Here is a 22,608-nt window from a genome sequence, read left to right as displayed (position 1 = left end):
AAAAAAAAAACCGCGTTTTATTTGCGAGAAAAAACTTGGACAGATTTCTACTAAAATATAATACGGTCGTGTGTAATATTAAATCAAGAGCTGTGGAATGAGAGGACGATAGATAATTGAGCAATCTTTCAATAATCAAAGTTGATGATGCCGTAATTAACTCATAAATTTATTGCCGGCGGCAGCCAGTTTATTATGGGGTTTCATCCACTTAATATCTTTATACAGTTCATTCCCTTTTTAGACAGTTTATAAGGTATCGCACATTTATAATATCTCTCTCTAAAATTATAATTATAACTTTTGCCGTATTTTGGGAGGTTATATCTAAAAAATAAAAAAAAAAAAAAATATTGAAAACGCAATTTAATGAATATCAATAGTTTTTACAAATTAATTTTTACGTGTAAAAAATAGAATTATAGATATGCAAGAATTATACTTGGTTCAAAGTTATAAACATTTTTATTCTGGGAAACTTGCGATTGTCTTCTCTCACGGGATGCCTCGTATAAGATTTTCAATTGGTGGATGCAACCTTTTGACTTCGCGCGGCGACAGTGCGCGCCTTGGGACAATAGAGAAGATTGTGAGAGAGTGACGGAAGTTGGAAGGGGTCAAAGGGGGAAGAAGGGGGAAACGTCGGCACTTTTCGGAAGTTATAAAACTTGGGTATAACGCGTTCGCGGGAGTTTGGATTCCACTTACCTAGATCCGTGCAACGACAACGCGGCAGGGACAGTAGGACGAAGACGGCGATCAGAAGTCCTCGAAGTGGAGTTGGATCGGCGCTGGGACCAAGGACTGGCATGTTACTGGTGACCTGGGCCGTCGGCACGCCGATAACTTGCTCCTCCTCATCACTAACTATCCGCTGCCTTGACCGCATCGGTCATCAAGCACGTTCCTGGCATCGTGATAGGTGCAAGGTGGTTGATCAGGCTCACGTCGACGTCCTAAGCACAGAATGACATATGTTAATCATCTGCAGACATCTTGAGATTGTCGCAAACTGTTCGCGTAATATAAAGAATAATATTTTTACAGAGAGAGCCGTGACTAAAATAATTTTTAACCGCGTCATCTCAAACGCGATGCATTCTTTATGTACGCGCTCATTTAATGCAATCGTAGTGTCGGTGTTGTCCTGTCTCATTGATAAGTTTATCTTATAGTTCGAGCGAAGAGTCCATAAAAATAGTGTCGGCTGTTATCTTGAAAATGTATTGCAGGTAGGACGTTAGAATGGAATTAACTGCCAAGGTAAATTTACCGACAAAGAATAAAAGAAAGTAGCCAGCTCTTACCGCTAAAGTGATAGAGTGCACTCGTAATATAATTCTGGACATTTTTCGGATCAATAATTAAACGAGTATATTTTCCTAATTAAAATTTAAATTTAAATGGAAAAAGGTTGATTAAAGAAAATATAATATTATCAAATATATGATATATATATTTTTTTAGAGGATATTATAAACTTAATGAACTTTATATAAATGGCTTATTTTTTTTACGCAGATATTTACGTTCGATCGATAAGTATAAAATGGAATATGCAATTCTTATTCCTGTCAACAAATCTGAATCGTTTTTTCGGCATACAGTATAACGGTCATATTTATGTAAATATCATCGCCAGCAGCTGCATTTGTCGTGCAAAGCGGAACTCTTATCGTGCTGCCACGGTAGCGTAGGCATTTGTTATCATTTTTGTAAATAGCGCTCTCCACCCACCCTCTCGTCCGTCTTCATTCTAGGTCGTACACACAGTCTGGCACGATAAGAGGTCTATTTCATCCGACAAATCGGCCATCTAAATATCGCGCTCTTGTGAAATAAAATCGCTTACAATCGTCTGAGTGGTACTTAGTTAAAAAAGGCCGGCTGTTATGTTCCGAGATTCGTCGCGTCTGCCGTGATATTAACGGATAATCCGTGTCATTATGCATCAGCCACACGACTCGTCGACAAATAGTGAGAGCATTATTATGCTACGGGATATGAAATTTTAATCGCGCCGGTGCTATTAGTGAACGCGATCGTTTTCAAGGAAGAGGTCAAGAGAGCATCTACACCGTAATGGTGGGTGCCTGGCTGTTGCAATTGTATCGCGCGCATATGTACCGCGCGGTATAAGTACCCGCGTTCCATATGCTGCAATTGCAACTGCAACGCTACGCGGATTTCGCGTCACGCCTCATGCATTATTCACACCTCGCCGGAGGTAAAATTATTTTTCCCCCGGTGTTAGTATTATTAATTTCAGGCGTTAGCCCGATGCGAAACTCGGAAACTGGGAAATAACGCCACCGGCATCCGGTGCGTTTGAGTGCGTTTACGCAGTCGCGCGTGACGCCAACGTTTGCCGTTTCTCTCGATTGAAGAGGCATCGTTCCACTTTTCCGTGACCGCATAGTGATTGCGCAATATACTCGAGTCTCTTGAGCATTCTGCGAATCAACTAAATTGATACGCATTTCGAAGTAATCTCTTCTCGCAGAGACATCTTTGGCGTTGCATCCGTCCGATGCATCATTTTGACGTAAAAAAGAAAGCTATTTTATATTTACCGAGCGCAGTTGCAGTTACGTCGCGTATTTCCGCCATTTATCCTTTCATGCGTTCCACTTCTTTTCCATAAATTCCTGCATATTCCTCAGAAACTACGTTTGCATCACCAGGTTATTCCAAACGCGTTGCATTATGTAGAAAACTGTATGGACGTATATATTACGGTTATACACATAGAGAAGCATGCATGTATATAGCGGAGTCTAAACAAGAATGAAAATCCCGATAATGAGAAATAATCGAGGTACTTTAATTTTTAATATTAAGGCCCGATTTTATTATTATTAACGAAAAATACAGTCCTATATTATCGCGATTGGATATATATTGTGGCATTATTGTATATATCTATATTGTGATTACATACGAATATTTTACAAAACTACAACTCCATATAAAATAAAATGTTATATATAAAAAATCGTAGAATATTACTATATCATCGAAACAACAAATTATGGCACAACTATATTGTATTGCTATTAAGCTACTGCTTTGGAAAAATATCTGTTACAATATCGAATTGTAAGCAATATACAGACACGTTCCTTTCATAAGGACTCTGTATGCTTTTCATGCCGCGTCTAAGATATAGGGACGGAATACGAACGAGGCCCTAAAGCCGTCAGAAACAAGTGTTGCGCTCGGTATTGAAGTTGTAAGATACGGCAATACGTATGCACCAAAACCTATAATGGAACTCCAGATAGGTTGCTTTGAATACTCGATGGAGCTCGAGAATGGAAAGCTATCGGGTACATTGTACCTTTCAGCGAAGCCAAGCAAAACTCAGCGAGCACACGTATTACACGAAACGGGTAAAGCTCGGACTGAGGTTACACAAATAACAAGCGAGATAATGGAAACGTGCTTTAAACCGGGGGTTATCCAATGTTGAAAAACCAATAGCTTCTCTCGGCACATGGGGCAGGAAGGATCATTAATGCTTCTCGCGTACCATGTTTTTTTTTTTCAAGATAAAGTGCATCCACTGTCACTGAACTCTTCTTGAGCATCCACCGCCAAAGAGGCATCGCCTCACTAATTATTTATAATTATCGATCGTCAATAAGCAGTGTCTCCGGGAAAGATTGCATCATGTGCAGTCTTGTATCTCGAAACTACGACATTGCAATAACATTGTTCTTTCGCTCACGGGATTGTGTAATTTTATAAAACTTACTTAAAGATAGAACTGAAGAAAATTACAGAGAAATTCATAGGTGATTGTGTAGCGCGTTCAGAACTGATGTGAATACGTTTATCATCTAAATAAAATGGAAAATTTCCAACGTACTGTGTTACACGCGAATGTTATGATGAGACTGAGATTTACTCACAATGGAAAATTACATACACATATATACGAAGCAGTAAAGTTTTGTTTCTGTTTATATCTGGTAATATACACGACGTGAGACCTACATGACAACATTGCGCATATATTTCAAGTATCTCCTTAATGTGCAAACTAAACTAAAATAAGGAACAAATGTATGTTTTTTTTTAAATATCTCTATTTTATATATATATTTTTTTATCTTTTTTAAATCACAAATGATGCTTCAAAGCACAAACCATAAAAATAGCCTCTATCTTATATAAATTATGTAAATACCAAATAAATTATGTAAATATCTCCAATTTTTTCGGTTTTATTTATCTATTTTAAAAATTTTATTATTCCATTGTATTTCAACAAAGCAATATATATTATTATAAACATTTTAAGAGCATATGCGTATATATTGTTTTACATTAGGCAGAACGGGAGGCTGCAAAGTGTATAAAATCGATTAACGGATAAGTATCAAAGGTAGCTACTCGGTTAAAATGATAATTTAGTTACTTGTTTATGTTACGCGAGCGCGCGTTATAAATGTTTCACGCGCGTGCAGCAGTTAAAAATTCTAAAAATTCTTGCTTTATAGGTCACTGCTTTGGTCCCTTTTCTTGCAATGAGCGAACCACGCTGATGGAAGGAACAAGCGAGAGATTGCGAGGGTTGGGATCTGCAAAGTGGACCAAGGAGAAGGGAGCGCCTTTTGTGTGTATTCGATAGCTCGTGCAAAACAAACAAGCCTACGAGACACAAAACAGGATCCACGATGCAGAAGCGAGTCCCGCTTGTCCAATGGACGTTCCTCCTTTTCTTCACGGAATACCGAGCACCGTCATTACCCCGTATATATACAGATAGCACGTTGCTCCTCCTTCACTGAGTGAAAGAGGGAACCGGGCGGATGGGAGATACGGGGAGAAAAAGAAAGGAAGAGAGAGAGAGAGAGAGAGAGGGGAATAGGACGGGGTAAACGGTAGGATTTTGCGATGCAAATTTCATTCCGGTCTCTCTTCCCTCCGGCTCCGCTCCTGCCCAACCTTCCTAGTCAGCCCTTTCCCCGCGTCTATCTCCGTTCTTTTTTATTTTTCTACTTCTAGTTTTCTTTATCTACGACCGCCTTTGCCCCCTCTTTTTGAGAAATCATCTCGCGGCAGTCCTCTCTCTCTCTCTCGGTGTCGTCGACCACCCCGACAAAATTATCGCGATCGCCTCGCTCGGGCGGACACGCTTTTTCGCGGTTCGTCGCGATTTTCACAAGGGAGAGCTCGGGCAAAGCCGACGTCGGCGAGGACTTGTCGCGGATGCGATCGTTGGAATCTGTGAGAGCTGACGGCGCTGAAAAAAGTCCGGGAATGGAAAAGCGTCGGCGGAATTAATTAATTCTGACGGGAAACTACCCACCCATCTTTTTAAATGACAATACGCCGTCACGTTCATCATCGACGAAGAAAGACTTCCCTCTCGTTTCTGGGATCGAGAATAACCACTATGGCTCGACGCATTGCTTTCAACTGAACAATTGTCGATTCGATCAAAATAATTAAGAATGACAGGTAACGTCACTTTAAAATCTCGGAGTTAAAGCTTTGATGAGAAAACGTGAAAAAGCAGTCCCACTGAGACTGGAAAAATAAAGTTTCAACTCCTCGCAATTATATGATTATTTACCGTAAAGTAATTCATCAATTTCACAACATTTCGCGAAAAGCTTATAGTATTGATCGACGTATCGTAATGTATCGTTCTCTCGCAAGGAGCATTCTTCTATGATTTTTACTTGGATAGCTCGAAACTAATCTAAAAGCTTCTAACTCGCAACACATTCTTCACTTATACTTCCTATATCAATATTGATTCTTATTCTTATGTATATCTGTAAATTTTATTAATTTATAAATTATTTTCAAATCTCTTTAAGAATTTCATAAAAGTTGAGTAATTGCAAAAATTAAAAGAAAGTCGATAAATGTCTCTTTTAACAAATGAAAAATGTATATAAAAAATTCAATTATTTTATTAATGTAGAACATGTTCATGCTTGAAAAAAAAAACACTTCAATTTTTTTCCTCATAAACATCATATTATTACTCCTGTGGCGGAGTTTGTTTATCATAACAAGTAGCAAGACGAATTAATGTAATCCTCGTTAACGACCGCGGAAACGACGTCAGACATTAAACTCATTGCTCTTAGGGGTCGCGGCTAATCCAGTATGGATTACCCGCGAGAGAAAAAGAGCGGGAAAGGAACACCGGACGCGCTCTTTTCTCGCAGGGGAGAAGAAGGTGTATACGGAAAAGAAAAAGTATATAAAATTTAAAAGTCCGCCGCGAGTCGCTCGTCGTTAAGCAAAGGTTTAGCGATTCCTTAGAGAGGATAAAATGTGTATATAGATAACTCCTCTCCCTCACTGCGTTTCTTTTTCCAGTCTTGCTATTGTATGCGGTGAGCGAACGTATACTCGATATGCTTACTTCGCTCCGCAGAATCCGGTTCGATTCGCAGAGCTCCCGTCGATAATGCAAGCATCGTTGCTCGTCTTGATGGAGACGATTCGGGTAAGGCTTCGCTCGGAATTATTCGGTTTGTACCAATTTCGAGCCCATCTCGTTTTCCCTTCGCGTTCTCCTTCGTCGACTACTACTACTTGTGTCGGTACCGCTTCTACTTCTATTCTAACCAATACCCCGCCGCTGATCCAGTTCCTACATAGTCGAACAATCGAACCGTCTCTTTAGGAGAAACCGAAGGATTTGGGAAAACACGGTTATCGGATCGAACAGCGCCACTTTGCTACCGGCAGAAAGTCTCACGGGAACTTAAAGACTGACGTTTACACCTCAAAGAGAAAACTAAAGAGATTCCTTCTTGCAAGAGCCCGATTTAAAAACTCGATCTGCGTTAATCGCATATAAACGTGTAGCGTTATATCGATGGTTAGCGATTGTTTATTACATATAATACATATATGGCTTATATATAAATATTAAAGCATCACACGACGCAATACTGAAACAATAAAAAGATATATGAATAATAAAACGTGCGCAAGATATAACTCTACAATTTCAAATATTTTAAATATTTTATTATACAGCTAAAAAATTAACATGCGGATAAAGATTATTTTTCTCGAATTTATTGCATCATCAAACCGGGAGAATTTAATGTTTTCTAACGTTGATATTTGCGAGGCGACCGGAGCAGTTGAAACTATCTCCACTGTCAAGTTAAGTACACCACTTATCGCCACTCGTCGTGGCTCTTGGAAACTATGAAGCTTTCGAGAGCTTTCTGCTAGAAGAATTTCGCATACAGCCGATATCGTGCCATTCTCGTAATACTTGCGTTTCGGATTTCGTTGTTATAGGGATGATATATCATTGGTATTAGAAATTTTTATAAAAAGTCAAATATAAAATTTCACGGTAATTCAAAAATATATGATAGGAATAATATAATTTATCAAGTCAGTCATCGTAAATAACAATTTTTTTGTGACATTATAATAAAATGTTTATAGTATTGTTTTACTGAAAATCACAAAATAAATGTATAAAAATATATCTTATAATGTATGTAATAATATCTATTACTATTATAATTATTCGTGCATATATTTTGGCAGAATTTTAAATACGATGATAATTTAAATATGCAAAGTAGGAAGAAAATCGCAGTTTAATGTTTAAGTCGCATTTTAATTGGCTAAAATAAAAGCCAAACTTTTATATTCTGGTAAAATAGGTAATTTCAGCCACTGTATTATAAAAGAAACAAATATTTCTTTCATGCAGACGCGTTTATGTTAATATTTCACATTACACTTTCTATGCAATCTTTTTCAACATAAAATGGTTATTATCTCCTTCAAAGTAACTATTTTACATTTATTATAATTGTAATATATTTCTTTTCTTTTAAAGTGAACTTTGCTACAATTACATTTAGACAAGACCGTTTAATATATTTTTTCTCCTGAAAATGAAACTGTTTCCGAGTTTATTTCAATTAAAAAAAAAAAAGAAACTGTAATAAAAATTTGTTAATACATTGTTATCATTTTGAATTTCTATTGATGAAGTCATAGCAGAGAGAAATGCGAGTCGCATTTTAAGCCGTTACGTTATCGTTCAATTGTGATGTTATGCAGAACCCCGTGATTCCTATCGGAAGATATATTCAGGTATTCGGAAGACTTTTGAACACGTTAATGATCGGTATTCACTCTGTTCAGTCAAACACGTTGGATTTCCGCCACTCAAACTAGCAATTAGCAGGATTCATCGAACGTGCTTACCCAGTAATCGAGTGATACTATCTGCCCAGTATTTTGCAATATCAACGGAATTATATAGCACGCACTGTTCAAAAATGTTTATGTAAGCTAGTTTACGAAATTTATATTTTTTAATTAACAATTTTTCTGTGGTTGCTCCATCATAACTTGGAATAAAAATTGCAGATATAAAAAAAATATATAAATCAAATATGATTGTTTAATGGAGAACAAAATCAAATAAAAAAAGAAACGATATATATTTTATCAGTTAATAGTATCACACAGCTTGTTTTTAAAGATTTGTTTCAATTTTATTTGTAGATACTATAAATTACAAACATTTGCATAAAAATACACGCAAAGAATAAAACTGCGATATGTCCCAATTCGAATCAAGAGCCGTGGGCTTTATTGTTATCTCACGAAACAGGGAAGTAGCCGGAAAGAGAAAGAGAGAGAGAGAGAGAGAGAGAGAGAGAGAGAAATCTCTCTGTATTTTGCCTAGAGCGTCAAAATATCTGGGTTTAGCGGCCGTCCTTTGTGTATACCCTGCACGCTATCGATATCTATACATTGTACGCTATAAGGCACTCGCGAATTCACGGCATTTTAAATTACTAGTTGCTTGATAACAACCACACAAACGGCTGCAGACCCCGTTAAAGTGTCAGATAAGAAATATTTCAGTGCTCTCTTATGTTATTCGCTATTGTCTGGAAAAACGGTAGCGAATAAACTTAACTGACGCAGAAGTATTATCTCAAATCCGCCTATAGAGAGAAACTCTGCCTTTAATTCTTACTTTAGAAATTCTTGAAATTAAAAAACAAATTCTTTCTATCGTAAAAAAAAAAAAAATTTGATTGTTATTGCCATTCTCAGTTATTATATTTATTTGAAGTAAAAATGTATTTTCTTTTTGAAAAGCGTGAGTTTTGGAAGCAGTTGTACCACAGTAGGCTGACTCACAGAAGGGATAAGCATGCTTTCATAGCAAGGTATGTCGCTTGTTGGAAAGACAATAAACGGTAACTCGCAAAACCCGACATTCGGACGAACGCCTCCGTCGTTAAGCCTCGCGGGGCGACAATGGGGCGCATTTGACGCAACCCTGTCCTTCCGTAAATAGCACAATCCGAGGATACCTCGTTTTGATATATTTAAACGATGTCCGTCCGTCTATACATACCCTCTACACGCGAGCACGCACACTTTGATTGAGGTATTCATGGCAGCCATGAAAAGCGAGACCCCGGGACATTTGGTCGTGGATTTCCTCGCCGCTCCGCTTTCGAGGAGAATGGCAACGCGCGGAACAATAAACGCCGACCAGATGGAGGAAATATTTTAACACGGCGTGCTGCCAACAAAGTGAGCAATTATCCTCTCTTTAGAAACGCGGCAGCGTCATTTCGCGCTTGAATTACGTTCGCATGGACACTTTTTAAATTGATGTATTATTGAGACAATTATAGTTAGCGATGCTAAATAAACTGTAATGCATATAGCAAAATATTCTGAAATAGGTATATTCGCATCAGAATATTTAGAGAAATATTTCCTTCTAGAACGAGAGAATTGCAGCATGCAAAAGTTGAAGAGAATTTATGTAACAAATATAATAAATATTGAAGCCGGCTATTGTTAAAGTAACAATACACAATATTTTAACATTATTTAGAAATATGTGAGTGGCGCTTAACTGTAACGAAATATTGTTCCATAATAGATAATTATGAATACCTGTGCACGGAGTAGCGTGCTTGTAATGGGAAATATACAATTACGATAACGCTAAAGTGCTATTACGGGGGAAATTGAATATTAAGCTCGGTTTGATGTTATTTGTTTCGATATGATCTAGAATCATGATGTAACGGCGATCAATAATGCCGGAGGTTCTGCAATTCTAGCGGAGCGTATTCATCGCTGGGGAAATGCAAGATACAGCGCCTCATGGAAGTCAAGGAAGCGTAAGGAGCTAACTTAGAGAATGGAAGGCTCTTGAAGGAGCAGATCGTGGATAGTCGGAGGGGATTGTCGGGAGAGCGGGGCCTCTCGGAATAATCTCTTTAAGAGCTTCAGGTATTGAAGCACAGTTTGAACGGAAGTCTCCTACACTCGACCGCAACCCTTCTCGACGGTTGTCACGTCCACGAGCATGATCGACACGGTCTTCGCTCATGTATGGGATCGCTGATACACGGCTCGATATCGTTCCGTAAAACAATTTTCTTCTCCAGGATTACCGACGCTACATTTTGCGCGCGATTCGTGATCAGCATATGGTTTCATAGTCGCTCTCTACTTACTTTGTTACTTCAGTGACGTAAAGAACGTGTTATCCAAACGGCGCGTCCGTGCAACGAGCCGAGAATTAATTATGATGGATTATCTAATTAGTTACAAGAAGAAAAATGTTTTATTAATCGCCCTCCTTAAAACGATGGACGGCGTACACGCGGATTCTTATCGGCGGCGACCTCATTTCGGGTTAATTGCGTGAAAAGTACAACCCTCCCGGTACATTGTGCGCAGAGGCGGGCTTGGGAAAGCAGCAGCCATCCGGCGTAATTTGGTGGATGATGGGCGTATTAAGAGCTCGTTGAAATGTTGCGACATTCTAAGCAATATATAGTCGCTTCCGCTTTTCTTTTTTCTCTCTCGTCATCGCTATATTTTGTACACCCGTTCACATATCTTACATCGCGGCTCATTAATGTCGGGTATGAAAAATGCGAGGGTTCACTTAACGAGGGAAATACGTTAACAATGTGTTCCAGCATATTAAAAAATGTTGGCTCAGCTAGCGTCGTAGAATGTGCAAATCGTGACCATGCGTTTTCTCGCGGCTCTCTCGCAAAGAACTAGGTTTATACTTTAATCGTAACGTTTCTTGAAGTAATGCCGCAATTCTATTACACGCTTGCGAGCTGTGAAAATGGCGCTTTATGATGACAGTCTGGAAACTTCGGTAACGTCCGCGAAGCTACACAACTCACCCTATAAAGTCGACTTTATGAGAAAACTAGTGACCTTTTCTACCGGTACATTTCTTCTCCGGAAGAAGTTCCATGGCAAAACTCTAAGGTTTGTAAAAAAATCGCTTTGTTTATCGCTGTCAGTGGGAAACGCAACTCTCAAAAACAGAGACTTTAGCCGACTAATAAATGTTTAAAAGACTTATGAAACGTTTTACAGTGTAATCGCGCGCGTCACAATCTTATTTGCCTGCGTTTTTTTTTTTTTTTTTTTTTTTTTTTATCAAGACGAAAGGATTAGGTTTATTTAAAAAGTGATGGGAAGCACCTCGTGACGTAATCTTGATCCGGAACTTATCAACATAGATCTCCACGGAAAATTGATTTCGTTTTCGAAGAGAACACGAACGCCATTACCATTACTAGAACTTTAGCATTGTGGGTGGCTGGAGAATCTAAGAGATGAGTTTCGAGAAATCAACACGCGCGATAGCGAAGTCGCGAATTAACATTTTCTTTCTCAAATAACAGGAGCTCTATATCGCCCGGATATTCTTCTCTCTCTCTTTCTCTCTCTTTATAGCGTTCGCTCCCGAGTCTTCCATCTCGAGTTGATCGCGGCCGGCTACGAACACACCCGTTCAATTTGACTTCGGAACTTTTCGCGAACGGCATTCCGCACTCCTTTTATTTGGGGAAACTCACGGCGAAACTTGAACGGCACAGGGTAGACAAGACCTTGCGGTTAGAGCGGGACGCGCTCAAATGCGGAAGATGAATAGCGTGCGAGAAGGAACGACAAATAGTATGGGAGACGGGTAGATAGCGTAAGAAAGACGGAGGGACGGAACAATCTCGCGCAAGGACGGCTAAACGACACTTCATACATGAAAGGTTATCGCGCCTGGTGGGCGCTGATACCAGGGATGTACATCACCATCCCATCCGTCCTCTCGCCATCCTTTCTTTCGTTCTTCTTAGCGCGCCACCGTGTCCTGTCTCATCTTCAGTCCCATCATGCCGGGTTCATTACTCACATGCAAATAACGGATGTCCTCAGCGGCTCAGAAATTCCTATTTATACGTATCGCCGTGAAGTCTTTTAAAACTTATCCCCCTCTTGACGTTGGCGCACCTCCCTCCGGCTGTCCTTTCTTTCAATTGACCTTCCCTCGTTTCTTTCTCATCGAAGAAAAGCCGAGACCCTTAGCAAGGTAAACGGGACTGAGAGTTATTAGATTTCCAATATTTATGAAGGATGCTACACCGTATAGTACCTCGGAGGGAAATACAATAATCGTTTCCGGAACGCGAAGTTGGCGGGTTTGTAAAATCTAGTTACGCGGTCCCGAGTTAAGTTAAATTAAATTAAATAAGACCGGCGAGAGAGTGAGAGAGAAAGAGAATGAGTGATAGAAAGAGAGAGAGAGAGAGAGAGAAGGATGCTAGAATCACCGCGAGCGCTTCCTCGTGCGGAAGAACTTCCATTCCGTAGAGATCGAGAGTTACGCGGAGTCGAAAACCCGTCGGGGCATTCTTTGTGTCGAGATTCAAGTATATCGTATAACCGTCGGCGTTATAGCCGATTCCTTTTCCACGCCGCCTTTTTCTCGAGTTGCCTCAGCGGCCACGAAGAAAAGAGTGGTTTCGGCGGACGAAGAGAGAGTCCATGAGGAGAAATTCAGCCACGCCGATCTTACGGTGGTCGCATTAACCGATCGGGACGGAAATGCGAATCACGTAAGAGCGGGAGCGAAATTCGTCGTTTAGCTTTCATCGACGCAGCCCTGTCACCTGGTACGTACAAACAAAAAAAAAAATAGGAAGAAAGAGCGAGAGAGAAAGGGAGACGGTGGCGTGGCAGAAAAATAAAAAGAGCAGACACGGAAATCGAGAGAGAAAGAGAGAAGAAGGAGGTAAGAGAGGGTACCGTAAAAGAGGGACAAGGGGGAACGTAGAGAACGAGCAGGGGGAGGCTGGAGGCGAGACGTCGTGCACGGTGCCTAGGGTCTGGGGAGAGGCGAGATCTCTGTATTCGCGGCAGGAACCCGAACACTCGATAGTGTGCTTTAGAAAAATTCGTGACAGAACTGCTAAAGCGACCGGCGCACAATTTACGTTATTAAATCGGCGGAACGGGCTCGAAGCACCGGACGAGTGCTGCCTATTCGACGTTATTCCGCGTTTAAGTTCTCCTTTCGACTCCGCATTCGCCCACCCCGCTCTCGCGCGTCCCCGCGACCGCCACCGATCGCTTATACTTCAACCCCTTCGTTCGCCGACTTGGGTGCCACGTCCGATAACGTACCGATGACGTTTCGCCTCCCTAGCTTTTCACGTACCTCGATAAGATTCTTCGGAGTTTCGGCGCGACCGTAAAGGCGACCTGAATTTCCGCCGAAATTCAGGGCTACACGTTCGTCGGTGGTCACGTTCGCACGACGGGACGAATTCTGAATTATTTTTCGGGGCTATCCGACGATGGTTTCGCCCTATCTATCTAGCAGATCGTGACGACGCGTTTACGCAAGTGCTGGTATTTGATTCGATATTTTTAATATCAGGAGTAAGCACTGCTATACGTAGAATAACACTAATTTCCTTGCGTTACAGATATTTGTGATACCGATAATCGTATATAAAATTAAAATAAAGGAAAACAAAACTGCCGCAAATATGGAAAAATCGAGAATATATAATAATTTGAGAGAAACAAAGAAAAATATAGAAAAATTAAAATATAATACATTAATGTAATATAATGTATCGAGAGTTTTATGATGTTTAATATATATAGGTAATAAATTTTATAATAATATCAAAACCTTCTCTTATTTCTCGTTTGCAAATATCTACGTCAGCCAATCAATTATACAATTTCCCAGCAAAATATATTGCTATTGAACTGATTGAAGTTAGTATTTTTGGAAAAAAAAAATTCACCATCGTTTTGAGTAAATTTAAACAAAACTTTAAACATAAATAACATACAGAATTATTCCGGACTGCCATATCGTCCATCGTTTTGCCATCCCGAAGTAGATACCCTCTCAGCGATATATGTATATTTCCGGCAGCCAGAAAATTCCCTATTTGCGAGTTTGCAACAAAACTATTTGCCACTCCCATTTCGCGGGTATACACTGATATATTTCAGCGGTAAACAGTTCGTCGCGAGACGGTGATAGAAATAAAAAAATAAACACTAGCAAGGATGGATCGTCCCTATAAAATATGATAACGCTCAGAAGCCTTATATAGTATATAAAGGTATAAAAAATACAACGCTCGTATTAAATATCAAATATCTTCTAAGATTTACATTTGTAAAATGATTTATTAATTATAGTTTATTAATTTTACGAGAGAAGTGCCATACACATTAACAGGAGTGGGAAAACGATGTTAATTCAAACTAGCTTGACGCAATTGGTATAAATTTAATTGCGATAATAATTTCTAGAATTGCAATATCATATACATAATCAAGTAGACCGTAACTTAATGCATCCAATTATGTATCACAAGAAATATGTATTTTGCGCGCATATATTATTATGACCTATTTTATCATGATATTGCCAAGTACGCGTGTACAGAGCGTTTACAATTTATACACAAATAGTTAAATCGTTCAATAATATTAAATATGTGGCGTGCACATATAACATTCTATTATACAATATTCCTTCATATGTACATGTGCAAACATTTGGCAAAATCTATTTCATCGCAATTCACCGTAAGCTATGGACCGATTATGAGCACAACGCGTAAAGCTTAACTATTATTATAAATTCGCAGTCAAAAACGGCCAAACGTTAAATTCGATCGAAGAGCCAGAGACCGATATAATGTACGTAAAATACAGGAGAGCTAAACCACGTAGAGAAACGTTGTAGTCACGCGGCTTCATTGCTACCCTCAGTTCCTTATTGTCAGAGCAAAGGGCGATTCCTCTCCGAAACGACGTTACTCCGCATCGGAAGAATTTAAAACGAAGTCACGATTTCCCGTATAGGATGCCGAGTATCTACTCGCGCGAAATACTTTGGGATAAAGGCGCGTAGAAGGTAGCTCGTGCCGATATATAGGATTTTTGCGATCTCCATTTTCTATGGAATATTTCTAGCGAAAGCAAAAATAATACGCGATCTTCACTAAAGTTATACATATGTGATATTCTGCGTTTCAGCTTTATTTCGGGTAGATTTGTACGCATTTGTTAAAAAGAATGTCTTTTTTCTATATCTATAATATACTTCACACACACTGACACACACACACTGTAAATACCATGCAAAATAAATTAATTATAATTTACACATACTCACACACATACATATTTTGTACACTAAACTTGAAGCTAAATAAAATATTGTATTTCACTTTAAGTCTCACGTTTGTATCTCGCTACCCTTCCATGAGTCCTGATCCCGACAAGCGTATCCGCTTGCGGAAGCGGTCGGTTACAATCTATTTCATATATCTCGTCTTGCTTTTTGAAAGATGGATACACAAGCTCAAAGTGTGCAGTAACGAGAATAATAGCTCCATTTAATTTCCATGCGATTCAAAGCGACTAAAACGTAACTAAAAAGAAAGCAAAGGATATACAAATTGCGAATTTCGTTGCTTGCCCGCTTTCGACAATTTCGTAGCGTTGAAGACCAAAAGCCTGTTAAGTTCTTTGACGCAAAACAAGCCGACACTATGAAGGGGAGAATAACGGTTTAATGCGTAGAACTTATCCGGATAGTCGCTATGTGCCTCAACTCAATAATAATTTCGAAATTATTATCATTTATGCATAGTGCGCATGCATGCAACTCTGAAAATCATTGACTGTTACTAATTGTAAGTATTATATCATGCTAATAGATAACACAGACTAACAGAAAATTTACGTATTAAGCATAAAGAATTATTTTCATAATCGTGTTGTTAAAAATATGAAAATAAAATTTTCTAGTAAGATATTATTAAGTTAAGATATCATTATTAGAATTCTGATCAGCTTAACATAAATACCAATATTTTTCTCGATATAATCTCCATCTTCCAATATCTGTAGACGACGATCGATCGGTTTTTTTATCTCGAATTCGAAATAGTTTTCCAATACAAAGCGTCTGTACACGTACACATACATGTACTTAAGATTTCGTATGTTTCGTATTTTTGTATATACATATTTAAAATTTCATTTTTGTTTATTTCATTTCTCAATATATTGAATCATAGATAGAAGAAACAATATGACAAGAGAGATGTCAATTTTTAATTTAATCGACATCTTAAAATAAATCTACCTTATTTAAGATCTTGTTCGATAAACCAGAAAATTTTTAGCCGAACAGTATCGACTTGGACTGTGTAAACGATGATACAATATAGTTATTTTCACAGACAACTATTATATTCAGGTACTTTTAGATAAAACTGTAGATCAATAAAAGTTCTATACATAGCGACCTTATGAATATTCAACAGGTTTTAATTATAATATTATGATATAATATTTCATTTGCAAAAAAACAAACTGGAGACAAATCTGGCCGAAAAGATAATAAAGTAATGTTTGTAACTCACACATGGATGTATTCACATATTGACGAAGTAAAAGATTAAAAGATTGTCTGCCGGATGAAAATGAATGAAACTTTCATGTCTGGAAAAAGCACTCTGAAATTCAATTATCTCTCCCTTCAAATGTTCTAATTAAATACTCAATTTTATCGAATATTTTCGATGTTCCACAGAATTCGCGCAATTTAAATCCGAGCACACTTTTATATCAATGTCTGCAGATTAGCCACGAAAAATGTAAATAAAGCAGAAATTTCTGAGCACCACTAAAATGATTATGTAATTTCTATAATGACTGCTTTTTTTATGAAAAATTTGCAGAAATAATGTTTGAAAAATTTGTAAGCATGCTACGATTAAAAGTGATGTAGATTTAGATTTTATTGTATAGAATAGAGTAAAAATATAAACCATAGAGAATGTAAAATAATAAAATAAAAAAATCTAATAAATATGTATCAATATCAGAAATAGCAAAAATACAATCGCATTGATTAAAAAATAATAAAATAAATCATAATCTTCATAGCTATTTTTTTTGCAAAAAATTTAGTAATGTGAATAAATTTAAGCAATAATTATAAAATCAATATAAATCTTTGGTGCATGTGCTGTAAGCACTTACAGTACATTTTTCAGGATGGCCAATTTCCGTAATAAATAGGAGTTTCAACTCTCGTTCAGGTCATCCTCAGCGAAAGGTAGGCAGCCAACCAGTTGACTGCCCTGCGGAGAACAAGAGTTATACTACGAAAACTATAAGTACCGTAAGTACTTTATACATACATATATAGTACTTTATAAATACATATACTGTAAGTACTTTAAACATATACACCATTGTCCAAAAGTTTGTATTAGCCTTATCTCTCATCGTTGCTTGAATTAATTATTTTTAATTTAGAAAATTTTGCAAGCAAATTTATTGATGAAATATTTCGCTAAGATTTTCTTCGATGACAATATTTTCACATTTTATATAGAAATTAATATCACATCTTTCATTTATAAATGTTAGAAAATAAACAATATATCGATTATTTACAATTTATGAACATAGAAATGTCTCAATGAGACGTGTAATTCTAAAACCGCTATCCAGAAATTGCGAGAGTTTAAAAAGAATATAGAAATTCACCGACACACACGAAGCGTGACAACATCAGGCGTAGAATCAAGCGCAGTGTATGCGGCTTGAATTTAAGCGTTCCTTTGGGATTTTCGCAGCGCATCGAACCACAACACGTAGCTACCGTAATATAGTTCGAATTTTTAAAGCGTACATATAGAATGCTGCGTGGTGGCATACAATATTGATCGTTCGTTCATTCTACTGCATTTTTTAAGCGAGCAATCACTCATTGCATACATATGATTCGCTACTTGATTTCTTTAAATCGCTTCTCATTTTTCCACTATTAATGTTACCGATCTTATTTTTTTATCCGCGAAGATTTTAAAGAATACTATTGGTTTGTAAATATCTCTCTAAAAAATATATGTATTAAAACGCTTGATTGGAATTAAATTAAAAACGTTGCATTTGTGTGCGTGTCTGATATTACGGTATAACAAAGATTCATGAACTTTCGCATCGCTATCGGCTTTTATTTTTTGTTCATGACCAATCGAACATTTGCAGTTTGCCACTGGCCCTTTGTGCATTGCGACCTGTCCTATTTTTTTTTTTTTTTTCGTTCTGTCGTTCGATGTAATTGCGACCTGTCCTTTTTTTTTTTTTTTTTTTCGTTCTGTCGTTCGATGTACGTTACAATTCACAATCGCGTTCTCGCGTTACCCATTTTTTGATACAGATTTGCATGATGCAAAATACATGCGCTTTGATTTTACAAAAACATAACTACATCCCTTTCATATTACTGCGCGCATCTCTTTAAAACCAAAATATAATCTATACCTCTCTAAATTTAGTACTTTCATTGCGGCAATAAATATATTCTAGCCAATTATTATTATTAGTGAGATACCACATAATGTTCTCGCATACATAATCCATACAAAGAGACTATTAAAATATATGACGATATATATACTTGGTCAGACAATACATGAATTTCTGATATTGTATATAAATAAAAATATTAATCTACTTTCTAGAATAATTTATTAAAAAGAAATTTATCACTCTCCACGTCTATACAAATCAGTCATAAATCAAACTGTTACAAATGACACCGAAAAAAGAAATAAAAAGGGTACAGTTACAGAGAACAATTAATAAAAACTTTTTTTTTTCACTTCTGCATTTTATACTTTATCGTATATATTACACAGTCGTATTTGAAAAATGCTTCCTCGCAGCCGCGGCATATTATTCGATTTCCGCGGAGGATAATAATCAGTCCCATTCGCGAAAATCGTAAACGCATTTAATATTTGCGCGCGCCCAATGGGATTTTCCGTCGAGTTGCGTGTTCGGCCGTGCTCGCTTTCGTTCCGTTTAATAGCCGACGAGAGCTACCATAATCCATGATGATAAATAATTCCTATACCGGCGAAAATCCTTTTCAGCTTATTCACAGCGTATTACTCGTATATACGAGGATTAAAGTCTCTCTCTCTTCGCGAACGGTACGTATTGGTAGCTATTTTCCACGTTTTGCTTTTTCATGATCTGAACACTTATAAACAATTAAGATATTTCTCTCAAATATAGCAGATTTTTTCACTCATTCATTAATATAAATGTCTTTCCAAGGTATTATATGCATATATATATATATTCTTTACATTAAAAAAATGAAAAAAAAATGCACACGCGATTTTTGTCAATAAAATAAATTTCTTTTAATGTCTCTTTTTTTCTCTTCAATCGCAGAAACAAATTATTATCGTAAGAACCGAGTCAAGGGAAATCATCGAACAATCACTGTCAATTATTACGGTAATTACTATCTATAATTAATATCTAATCATATTACAATTATCGAATATTACATTTATCGAATAATACATTAAATTCGTAAATCTTTAAAATCAGAAATGTAGTTAATGTAGGTATATTCTCTCAGCTACATTAGTAATTCTACATTTTCCGTAAAGGATTATCTGTCGATAATCCATTATTTTCATGGATTCATATATAGTATCTGATACGTTTTGCATATTTTATCGCTTTATGTGTCCGTTAATTTTTTAACAGCGCTTCCGGCAATTCTATTGTCACGTCAAATTACTCAATATTTAACGCGGTACTTCGTCCATTTGAAAGACTAATGCTCATGTGCATCCTCGACCATTTTATTGAATGGTATTTGAAAAATCTGGTATATAGATAAAAGAGCATTTTTGTGCATGAAATCCTACAGAAGAAAAAAAACGTGAGACAGGTAAGAAGATGAAAGGAATGACAAGAGGCGAGGCGAGGAAACGCTCATTAATCTTTTCTCGGTTCCTTTTCAATCTTCCTTTTTCTTCTCTTTGCGTACGGATGTACCTGTGCGTCGACAATATATACACGATGCTTGCTCCTTGTACTCTGGGAAATGTTCCTTCCCCGGAAGGCAATTCTTGCAATTTATTAACGTCTACATCTCGGCATTTAACGTAACAACTCGGACTTTGTACGATACGGACGGAGACTCGGAGATGAATTTGTCGTGGTGCATCTTGAATCCGCCAAGACTGCTTTTACCGTGTAAAGGACGAACGTTATATGATGTCATAAATTTATAACATTTTGCATTTTCATGACAGTGGACCAGAGATAAAATGAATTCTTCCTAACAGCGTTTTGAAACATTTGTGTCAAAATATATCAACGTTATTGTATATATAATTACAAAGGTAATTTAAAATTCCAGCTTTGTGCATGCTTTAGATATATTTAACAGTAATTAATGCAGAATTTTTAAAGCTGCGAGAAAATCACAATAAAAGATGTAAAAAGAGAGAGAGAGAGAGAGAGAGAGAGAGAGAGAGAGAGAAAGAAATCACTTTTAAATAAATTCATCTTTATTTAGAAACAGTCTATTTCGCTGGATCGAAATTAATAAGGTTGCGGAACAATTTTGAGTGGAGAGTGAAGAAATCTTGCAGAACGCGGAATCGAGGATAGAAGCCCGAATAGCGGAAGCCGGGAGCCCCGGTGTTCCTCCACTTTTAATGAGCGGTGAATCTGCCTGTCCTATAATTGAAGCAATGTTGCGAGCGCAAATTGCAGAAACCCGCGACTGGCGCGGAGGAGAGAGAAACTACCGCCAACTAGAAATGCAGCCAGCTAAAAACTTTTCGAGTGGCCAAGTACTCGAAACTTGCAAGCAAGTTCAAGCGTTCCTCGCTTTTCACAGACGCTATTTTTATTTATATACTCTTAGCTGCCTATTAACAAAACTTTTTTTAAAATCACTTCTAATTGCTTGAGAGATGTCGACTCGTGCGAATATTTCTCACTTAAGCGAGAAAACTAAATCTAAAACGATGCAGAGCTGAGAGAAATGCAATTCTTTTCATCATATAAAATGTATTCAAGCAGACGATAGAAAACTAGCATATAAAAAAAAGGCAAAAAGACAAGGAGAGAAAAAGCAATGAAAGATTAAAGAGAAAGAAGAAACGCATATAATAAAGTACGCGTCATTTGTAATTAATAAGTTGCGAAATGTAGCACAGTAAAAAGTAATTTTCTAATCGACTTTGTATTCCTTCGTAGTCTCGTGAAAAGATTAAATCCTGCATTACTTAAGCCAATGTTATGGGGTAAATTTGCATGCTCTCAGAAAGTCTATTACTTTATGACCTCGTGGTGCATCTTAAATTTTAAGTGCACCACGTGAGTATAATTTTAATTAAATGTCTCTCCATTGCAAACTGTCAAAAGTTGTCTAGGATATATTTTAAAGAATCGAGGTTAAATATCTGTATCATACATTTTGTCGAGCGTAATGTGAGAATTTCATTGCACGTAGCCATTTCTTCCTGCTATCAGTAATATAAAATTTTCTTTTAACTAGTACATAATCATTCTTGCTTCTATGTAATCAAAAATTACAGTTGCAACAGAAATCAAAGACTATCGTCTCTAAGTAATGAATTCAGCACGTGAGACTCATCAAAGGTTACGATGAGTCATTTAAACCAGATCGCTGTTAGAATACCGCAATAAAAAGGATTTATCGCATCGTGCGCCAATGTCGCTTATTCTCGTGAGAGATAGTTCTCACACTTGCTATATACCGTCTACCGAAGACGATAACAGTAACGGTGATAATTCTATCAAAAGATCAAAAGTCTATTAAACTTATCACGATCAGTGAATCTTATGAAACATTAATAAACATTTAACAATTATTAATGACGTAATATAATAATTGTCAAGTTTCTATGGTGGATAAAATAAATCTTATCTCTATAATAAATTTATCTCATATATTTCGGATGATATTCATCTAAAAAGAGGACAGAAAATTCAATATAATATTGAATTTGATTTGTATAATCGCTGTTGCCGATGCAATTGTGACACGCAGTAAATATTAATAATACACTTTTTATCATGCGTATTACGTTACATATCGCGCATGTTACCAAAATAAATTTTCGCGTAAAAAAAAACACCGTGGCCGACGTGTATGTGTCATTTCGAGAGACAATATTGTCAGATAGATAGAACGGATCGACAAATAATAAACTATATAGATTTATTCCCTAAAGGTAAAAAAGCGGTGTGACTGGTTGACGGTACGACAGCGGAGCGCATCGCACGGCTGATTAAATTGGCGGCTAGGGCTCGCGGCAACATGTGTACAGGAGCTCGTGCGGAAAAACGTCCTGGTAACACGAGCTATCCGTCACAATCAATCAGCGCGAAAGGAATGCC

At 37.3% G+C, this 22,608-nt stretch overlaps 1 protein-coding gene across 1 annotated transcript in view; it reads right to left on the bottom strand.

The window, feature by feature from the left end:
- LOC115233817 (discoidin domain-containing receptor 2) overlaps positions 1-22,608 on the bottom strand; it is a 176,757-nt gene that overhangs the window by 74,730 nt on the left and 79,419 nt on the right. The window contains exon 2 of the mRNA XM_029804417.1: positions 709-956. Coding sequence (XP_029660277.1) covers positions 709-889 — 181 coding nt within the window. The 5' untranslated portion in view covers positions 890-956. The remainder of the gene's footprint in view (positions 1-708; positions 957-22,608) is intronic.

The sequence above is a fragment of the Formica exsecta genome, unplaced genomic scaffold (assembly GCF_003651465.1).
Source record: "Formica exsecta isolate Colony F162 unplaced genomic scaffold, ASM365146v1 scaffold191, whole genome shotgun sequence".
Taxonomy (NCBI): domain Eukaryota; kingdom Metazoa; phylum Arthropoda; class Insecta; order Hymenoptera; family Formicidae; genus Formica; species Formica exsecta.
This window is presented reverse-complemented; position numbering and strand designations above follow the sequence as displayed.